The sequence below is a fragment of the Suricata suricatta genome, chromosome 6 (assembly GCF_006229205.1).
Source record: "Suricata suricatta isolate VVHF042 chromosome 6, meerkat_22Aug2017_6uvM2_HiC, whole genome shotgun sequence".
Taxonomy (NCBI): Eukaryota; Metazoa; Chordata; class Mammalia; order Carnivora; family Herpestidae; genus Suricata; species Suricata suricatta.
This window is the reverse complement of record NC_043705.1, coordinates 136,653,814-136,662,045: the sequence shown is the minus strand read 5'-3', so window position 1 is coordinate 136,662,045 and position 8,232 is coordinate 136,653,814. Positions and strand designations below refer to the sequence as shown.

The window sequence follows — 8,232 nt, the reverse complement described above, 5'->3', positions numbered from 1 at the left end:
CGGGGGACTCAAAGCTAATAAGCAGCCCAGATAGAACGAGGGCTCTCAGTTCCTGTTTTTTTTTTTTTCCTTTGTGTGCAAAGACCAGTGTATTGAGCAGGGAAGTTAGCACAGTATTTATTGGCTTGTGTGGTCCAGGAAGAAGCCTGGAGCTCGATGTGGGCAGAATTAAAGACATAAGCAAAGCCAGCCTCCCCCCGCCCCCCGACTCAAGTGTTGCCTCTAAGAGCGTTGAAAAGGATAATTTGGAAGAAGGCATAGTTTTCTCCATGATATTAACTCAAGAGCCCAGGAGATCACGTCTATAAGTATATCCAAACTGCTTAATCACAAGGATAAACCTTTTGGAATTTTGCTACCATTGGATAAGGCGTGGGTGTGCATGGTTTGGGATAATTTGCAGTAAGAGGCGGTAACGGGAGCATGGTAGGGCTGAGACCTGGGGTTTTACCCCAGAGACGCGCCCTGCAGCTGCGCGGAAGAGAAGACAGTCTCGCAGGGCAGTGGGCCGCTGCCAGCCCTGTAGGTGACAGGGACGTGATAAGGCCGGTTCTGTCTATAATCGTAATGGGAGGCTTAAACAATGAGAGCCGCCATTTTTTGAAGTTAAGATGTTACATTTTAAAGAGCAATGCTTTTCACGTAAGGACTGGTGAGAACACGGATGCCTTGGATGCGGGCAGAAGGGGGTTTCAGGTTCCAGTCCTGTTAGTGTCCTGGTGCCCGTCCGTGTTGGGTGCCCCTTCGAGAAGGGGTGGGGAGGGGCCGAGTACTTCAGAGAAGTGCTTTCAGGATTACTGCAGTTATGGGAAGTAAAAATTCATTTTAATATAGAACACAATTTGAAGCAATGGGTCATATTTAAGTAAGGGCTTTTAAAGAACTGTCAGTGGTTACAGGTTCTAGCTACCAGGGCGAAAGGCAAAATTTTAATGCCTTGTGTATGTTCATCAGAAAAGGGAAATGGAGGGGCGCCTGGGGGGCTCAGTCGGTTAAGCATCCGATTTCGGCTCGGGTCATGATCTCACGGTTCGTGGGTTCGAGCCCCGCGTCAGGCTCTGTGCTGACAGCTTAGAGCCTGGAGCCTGCTTCAGGTTCTGTGTCTCCCTCTCTCTCTGTGACCCTCCCCTATCACACGGTCTCTGTCTCTCAAAAATAAATAAAAAACAAAAAAGATAAAAAAGAAAAGAAAGGGGAAATGGAGTTAGAATTAGCAAATCTTGTAATTTGGGATGTATAGATAGACTGATGGCTCCAATAAGAAAATCAAGAAACAAAAAGCCATCAATCACATGCCAACTTTAAACTTAAAGTAAAATTCGAGTATGAAGACTATTTGACAACGCATGAGCATAAATTCTGCCCTCCCGAAAATAACAAAAAAAGCAAAGCGTATGTAAGGGCTGTTCACAAAAGTGAACATCTATGAACTATGCGTACAGCCGTGGTTCAAGGCAACGTGTAACTCATACTGACCACCGCGGCTGATTTTAACCGAGGCCGCACAGATACCTGGACGTGATTGGTTGCCATTAAACCCACAGTTTTGATGTGAGACTGAAAAGCTGGTAAACTGGCAGCCGTGGCACATGTGGAATGACTCCCAGGAGACCTCGTTTTGTTAAAAACAAGAAAAAATCCGGGATCACTGAGAATGTTCAGATCTGAAAGGAAAGATGAGGCAATTTGATCTTTCCCTTATGGGATCTTGTACCGTGTTCTAAATCCTAGGTCCTCCACGGAGTAGTGGCCCCAGAAGGACCTTAGCAGTGACATCCCAAGCCTCTCACTGTGCAGGTGACAGCCCTGAGGCCAGAGAGGGGTGAGGGATGTGGAAGGTCCTGCCAGTTTAGCTCTCCTTAAATGAGTGAACGCAGGCCTTCGAGACTTGACCAGGGTCTCATGGGGGGCTCTGGCAAGGTCTGAAGTCCTCTGACTAGCTCCTTGGTCATCTTCCCTCTCCACCCATCACTAAGCAAACCAAGTACAGGTTCAAGTTGCTGTGTCTCCGCCTCTAGAGATGCCGTGATTGTGGCACGCTAAGGGAATGGGCCTGCTTTGTGGGGACTGGTCAGTGCTGAGGGTGCCTGGCCCCTGGTGTTGACCTGCGCCTTGTGCCTCCTTTCGACCAGGGTGGTCTGAACTTCACCTTCATAGTAGATTCCTCCAAACGGCGAGCCCCCTATGTTCCTGGCCCCGTGCTTCAGGGAACCAGAGTCCACCTGGCTATGATGTTTCCCAACTGCAAATGCACCATTTCTTGTCCCTGGTTCATGGTTGGAGAACGTCTGCCTCTAAAATTTATGGTACCAACCAGTCTCCATATGCCGCTGAATATCTCTGAAGCCAGACAGTGAATGGTACCAGCATTTTAAGCTGGTCTGTCTCCAGCTTTCTTTAACCTAAGGACGCCGCTTCTCCTTCTGGACATAGAAAGGGTTCCTACCTCTTGTGAGTTTTGTTTTGTTTTGCTTTTAATTTTAGAAAGCGCGAGGAGGGGAGAGAGGCAGAGAGAAGAAGAGAGAAATTTCCACGGTCAGCACAGAGCCTGACACAGGGCTCAATCCCACAACCCTGGGATGGTGACCTGAGCCGAAATCCAGACTCAGATGCCCAAGCAACTGAGCTGCCCAGGCGCCCCTCTTCTGCAGTCCTGCTTACGTGCAAGGACTGTGGAAGGCCATGTAAGTCTTGTTAGTAGAGTGCACTTACGCTCTGCAACCTCACTTAAAAAGAGGTGCAGTGTAAGAAACCTGTGAACCTATGTGTAGCCGACTGCCATCGACACCAGGATGTAGATCTTACACAGACCTGGAGGCCCGCGCGGATTATGAATGAAGCAGAGGGAAAGATCTTTCAGAACCAGTTGGACTTGGCAATGAATGGTTTAAAAAAAAAACAATGACTTAGGAGGCCCACCTTTGATGCCCTGCTTAGCAGAGGCTAATAGTTCGGACCTTCCCTCTTGAGAAGAAAGTCTGCTCAGAACAAGCTCTCGCCATCTTCCCTCCATTATTTTTTCTGTTTGAGATCAGTTAGTAAACCACACACACACACACACACACACACACACACACACACACACACACACCTGTGCTCTGACGTCTGAGCAGAGTTTGGGTTATTTTAATCACATAATGAAATTTCTGTCGTTTTGAACACTGGTGCGGTGAATCTTAGATGCGTAGCCTTTGAAAGGGCAGGCGGCACGACCTTTTGTACATTCGCCTTCGGATTGCTTCTACATCCTGTTTTACGGGTGGTTTCATCAGCGGATGAGTCAGGTGATGTTTTGCTACTTCAAATGACAGAAATAGAGACTCAGCCACGCAGACGGAGCCTCTCGAATGTTTGCCAAACATGTGGCTCCAAAACATGCTTTCCTCTGGTTCAAATGCTTTTTAGGAAAGAGGCGCATCAGGCCGCCCATGAGGGCGGCTGTGCGGCAGGCAGGTGGGGTCCGCTTGTTTCATGGATGTGGCGGCAGTGCACGTCTCGCCACCCGAACTGCCCTGTTTCATAAAGCTATGCCTGTCGTGATGCTGGTTACAAAACGTGGGGCAGGACTTAGAACATAAAAGGCCCCTTTTTCTGGTCTGTGCATCACTTTGAAAACTTCAGCATAAGTTCAGGGGTCAGCTGCCCTGCAGACAAAAAGGCCGGAAGCCGTCGCTGGTTGGAACACAGCTGAAGTCGAAATATTTTTTTTAAAGTTTATTTTCGAGAGAGAGTGAGTGGGGGAGACAAGGGCAGAGGGAGGGAGGGAGAGAGAGAGAGTCTCAAGCAGGCCCCACGCTCAGCATGGAGCCCAACATGGGGCTTGATCCCACGATCTTGGGATCGTGACCTGAGCTGAAATCAAGAGTCAGACACTCAACCAACAGAGCCACCCAGGCGCCCCGGGAGTAGAAAGATTTTTTTAAATACAAGAGACTGTTTCTCAAGATAATGTCACTTAAGAACCCCCTTATAAATCCTTCTTCTTTTGCAACACTGGTTTTGTTCTCTCCCGCTTCAGTCTGAATTAAGGAAAACAATTCTAGTCAGAGAACTACTGAGTCTTTAAATTGTTTCATTTCTAGAAACTAAGAGCACACAAAAAAGGGTGATTTATTGGCGGCCCTCAAAGAGTGAAAAGTAAGGTGCATTTGCTACCGTACCAAAGCTTTCCTTGGCCGCGTCTGATAAATCCTAAACCAGCACCAAAGCCACTCTCTCTGACGGAATCAGCCGTCCACGGGCATTTCCAAAGCCAAACCACCCGCTGGGGCTGACACACAAACCAAACACAAACACGGAACAAGGGAGCCTTTGCACAAGACAAGCCCAACACAGGCAGCAAGGGGCCGGGCCCGGCTCTTACCCAATGATGTAAACCACTGGCCTTCCGTGCCCACATTAAATAAGAATCCCAAATAGGAGGTGCTCTGGCCAGGGTGCAGACCTCTCAGCACGCCCGGGGCCTCGTGGCCGGCGGGTCCCACCCTACCGTGACTGCTGGAGCTGGCCCCACCTGGTTCTTGATGCTCAATTCTTGGGCGGCTGATGTCCAGCGCCACCAAGCTCCAAGTGGAACAGACCACATGGCACCTGCATGTTTAGAATGACCTGGCATATGACCCTCAAAAAAGCAAAGTGGCCACACAAGGGGTCGTTCTGACCCGGATTTGCACAGGGAGAACCCTCAGTGCAGAAAGACTGCTTTGAGCTGCTCCAACTCACGTCTCAGCATTCAAGTTAAAAACGGCTGTATGTCGCTCTGGAAACACTGTGGGGGTTCCTCAAAAACTATCCGTATAACTCCCCTATGACCCCGCATTAGCACTGCTAGGGATTTACCCAAGGGATACAGGAGTGCTGATGCACAGGGGCACATGTACCCCAATGTTCATAGCGGCACTGTCAACAATAGCCAAATCATGGAAAGAGCCTAAATGTCCATCACCTGACGAATGGATCAAGAAGATGTGGTTTATCTATACAATGGAATATTTCATGGCAATGAGAAAGAATGAAATCAACCATTCATGGCAACGTGGATGGACCTTGAGGGAGTCGTGCTGAGTGAAATAAGTCAGAGAAGGACAGATACCATATGTTTGCACTCATATGTGGAACAGGAGAAACCTAACAGAGGACTGTGGGGAGGGGAAGGGGGAAAAAGAGGGAGAGGGAGGGAGGCAAATCATGAGAGACTCAAATACTGAAAACAAACTGAGGGCTGAAGGGGGGGAAGGGGAAGGGGAAGGGGAAGGGGGGTGATGGGCATGGAGGGGGGCACTTGTGGGGATGAGCACTGGGTGTTATATGAAAACCAACTTGACAATAAACTATAAAAAAAATAATAAACGGCTGTATGCCCCTGTAGTTTTAGACTGTATTTTGTGTACAGGTCACTCAACATGGAGAGAGTCACAGCGGGTCTTTTCATGGTCCTTGACGTGGGACATAGGCACGGCGCCCTTCTGAGTATTTGCGTCAGCTGAGCGACGTGCAGTAAGAAAGAAGCCTGTGTTGGGGAAATCTTTTTTTGGCCAGCAAAGTCAAATGTGTGGCCCTCCTTACTCTAGAAGGTGGGGCAGGGGAAGTGTCTTCCCCTTTCTGGTCTGACGGCCTTTCCCGTCCGTGTCGGTCAGAAGGAACTGCGCCAGAAGTCAAGGTGTGCGTGTCAGGCTGAGCAGCCCGAGTGAAGGAACTGTGTGAGGGCTGGTGGGCTTCCGGACAACAGGTTTTGACATGTCCTGCACAATCTCTGTCGTCGTGGTCTGGATTTGGGGCAGCTTTCCATGTTCTCTGAGACAGAAACGACATGGTGATGGCCCGTGAATGTTCATCACCGACGGAGTCTCTATGAAGTTCTAAGGACACGTTCTAGGTGCTTCACGAAGGGTCTCTAGCTCATCTTTCCCCAACTTGGAAAGAGGTGGCTTTTTTTCAATTTGATTTTTAAGCTCCAAGCCCCACAAGCACGAAATAGTCACACATGTTAAAAAATACTGCTGTTTAATTTTCTAGTCATGTACTTTTAAAAAGCTGATACAATTAGACTTCCCCCGCATCCTCTCCGATCTCCCCCTGAAATCACCCGAAAGCTATGCATCTTAATTCCCAGCACTCATATATACGAGGAGGAGTCACTCAGGGGAATCACATGAAGATTTGTCCCCGTGGTGGATACACCCAACGGTCACTGGATGTCCAGAAATGTGAATGCAACCCTGTGATGTTCATGGTTGACTTGTTGCCTTACATTCTTTTTTCTTTCTTTCTTTTTTTATGAGGAACAATATGAGTACACAGCACTGAAAACAATAAACATAAAAGGCTTGCCTTTTTCTTCCTTTTTTGCCCTTCCAGCAAGTATTTCCATTCCCAATATTGTCTATGCCAGCTGACCCCACTTATACCCCTGTTACCCATAATTAAAAATAGTTCTCTTCTCATTTACTGATCCTTACATTTATATACAAATGACAGACTCCGTAAAACTGCTGTAAAGAAGATACAATGTTCATCGATACAATATGTCTCAACTGCAGGTATGTGGAGCACACAAGCAATCACCATATTGTATTAGAGACCTTTTATTGAAAATGCGAAAATAGGAAATGTATTATAGCCTAAAATAAATTACATAACATATACAGTATATATTTATATCTTTAAAATATTTTTGTGTTTAGGTTCTTTCAGTCTAGAATTTTGACGAAATCAAGAATTTAGTGAACTGTGTCCATAATTTTTTTAAAGAAAAAACCCGCTTTCCAAAACTTAGAAAAATATACTGCACTAAATGGATTTCAAATGTGTCATTTCAGGGAATATCACATAGTGACTTTGCTATCGTTTATAAAATGTCTTGCTTTATCGTGTGGCGTGGAATTACCTGCACCGCATGGTTATGACTAAGAGCGGAACCAGGTAATGAATCTACTTCAAAAGTTACGATACGGCAACCTGGCATTAGAATGCTAGATTAGGACTTAAAGCTTCGGTTCACTTTAAAAACTAAGACCGCGAAGTTAGAATGCTCCATTTCACTTGCTCTAGCGCCATCTTCAGGAAAGGTGAGTGAAAAACAAGCCTTCGGGGAAAGTCATGCCAGGGAGGACGCTGAAATTTGGAGATGCACTTTTGTGACAACTTCAAAAAAAAAGTTAGCTCATGTATGTACACGGCGGGGTCTGGAACGCGGGAGCTCGCTCGAACCAGGACAATGCCGGTGCCATGCGATCGTTCAGTCCGCGCGGCTCCCCTGGCATCTCGAACCTTCCTACAGGAAGGAGGTCATGCCCGTCCGTGCAGCGCGTTCACAAGTGCATTCCCCAGTGTGAACGGCCACTCCAGGCCGCAGCCTGTTGCAGACCCCGGCGCACGAGTGTGGCTTCAAGACTGCGGGGCGGAGGCCTCCGGGGCCACGTCTCTGGGTTACAGCCGCGCTCCTGGGAAGCCGAACCCAGAAAGCCGAGCTGTAACCAGTTGATTCGTTAAGGGAGATGCAGACGGACAGGGTCAAGTCGGGCTTGCTGGGCAGTGGTGGCCGAGGGCGCCGAGGGCGCAGCCGCAGTCCTTTGGTTCCGAGTGGAGATTGTCCGAGGGAGGAGGCGGCAGCCGCGTCTTCTGCAGGTTCGGGATGCGGGGGCGCGAACTCGGTGGTTCCGTTTGTTTTTACAAAGCGACGGCGGAGACCGTCGTTGAGGTCCCCCCGGCAGGGCGGGCATACCCAGTATGCCCGGGAATTTACACGAAACCTTCCGATCAAGGCCTCTTCCGTTAAACCAAAACCAAAACCAAAGCCAAGAACAGAACAAAACACGACGGGAGAGGAGACGGAGCCGCGGGGCCGTCTCGAGGGCCCCTGCGTCCGGCCTTAGTCGTTCTCCTCCCGCATTTCCACGACGTCCGTCCCCTCCTCTGCTGGCGGGATGTCCGTCATTGCCGAGTCCTCCCCCTCGGCCGCAGTCTCATTCTCCATCTTCTTTTTCTAGACCCAACAAGAGGCGTCAGGGTGGGGCTGGGACAGGGCTCAGTCGCAGTAGAGCAGGGTGGCCGCCAGGGTCTCAGGGGGCCCCTCCCGGCAGACCTGGGCTTCGTTGATGGTGGGGGTGACCTCACCGGGGCTGCATCTCCAGTGATGGGGGTGGCCGCCGCTGCTCTGCTAGGAGCTCTGGGGAACCCCGTCTGCCCCCTGCCGGCCCCGAGCGGGAGTGCACCCTCCCCCGCCGCCTCCTT

The 8,232-nt window shown here is 49.3% G+C and overlaps 1 protein-coding gene across 1 annotated transcript in view; it reads right to left on the bottom strand.

The window, feature by feature from the left end:
• Window positions 1-5,984: 5,984 nt before the first annotated feature.
• Window positions 5,985-8,232, bottom strand: part of ANKH (ANKH inorganic pyrophosphate transport regulator) — a 128,400-nt gene continuing 126,152 nt past the window's right edge. The window contains exon 12 of the mRNA XM_029941068.1: window positions 5,985-7,984. Coding sequence (XP_029796928.1) covers window positions 7,871-7,984 — 114 coding nt within the window. The 3' untranslated portion in view covers window positions 5,985-7,870. The remainder of the gene's footprint in view (window positions 7,985-8,232) is intronic.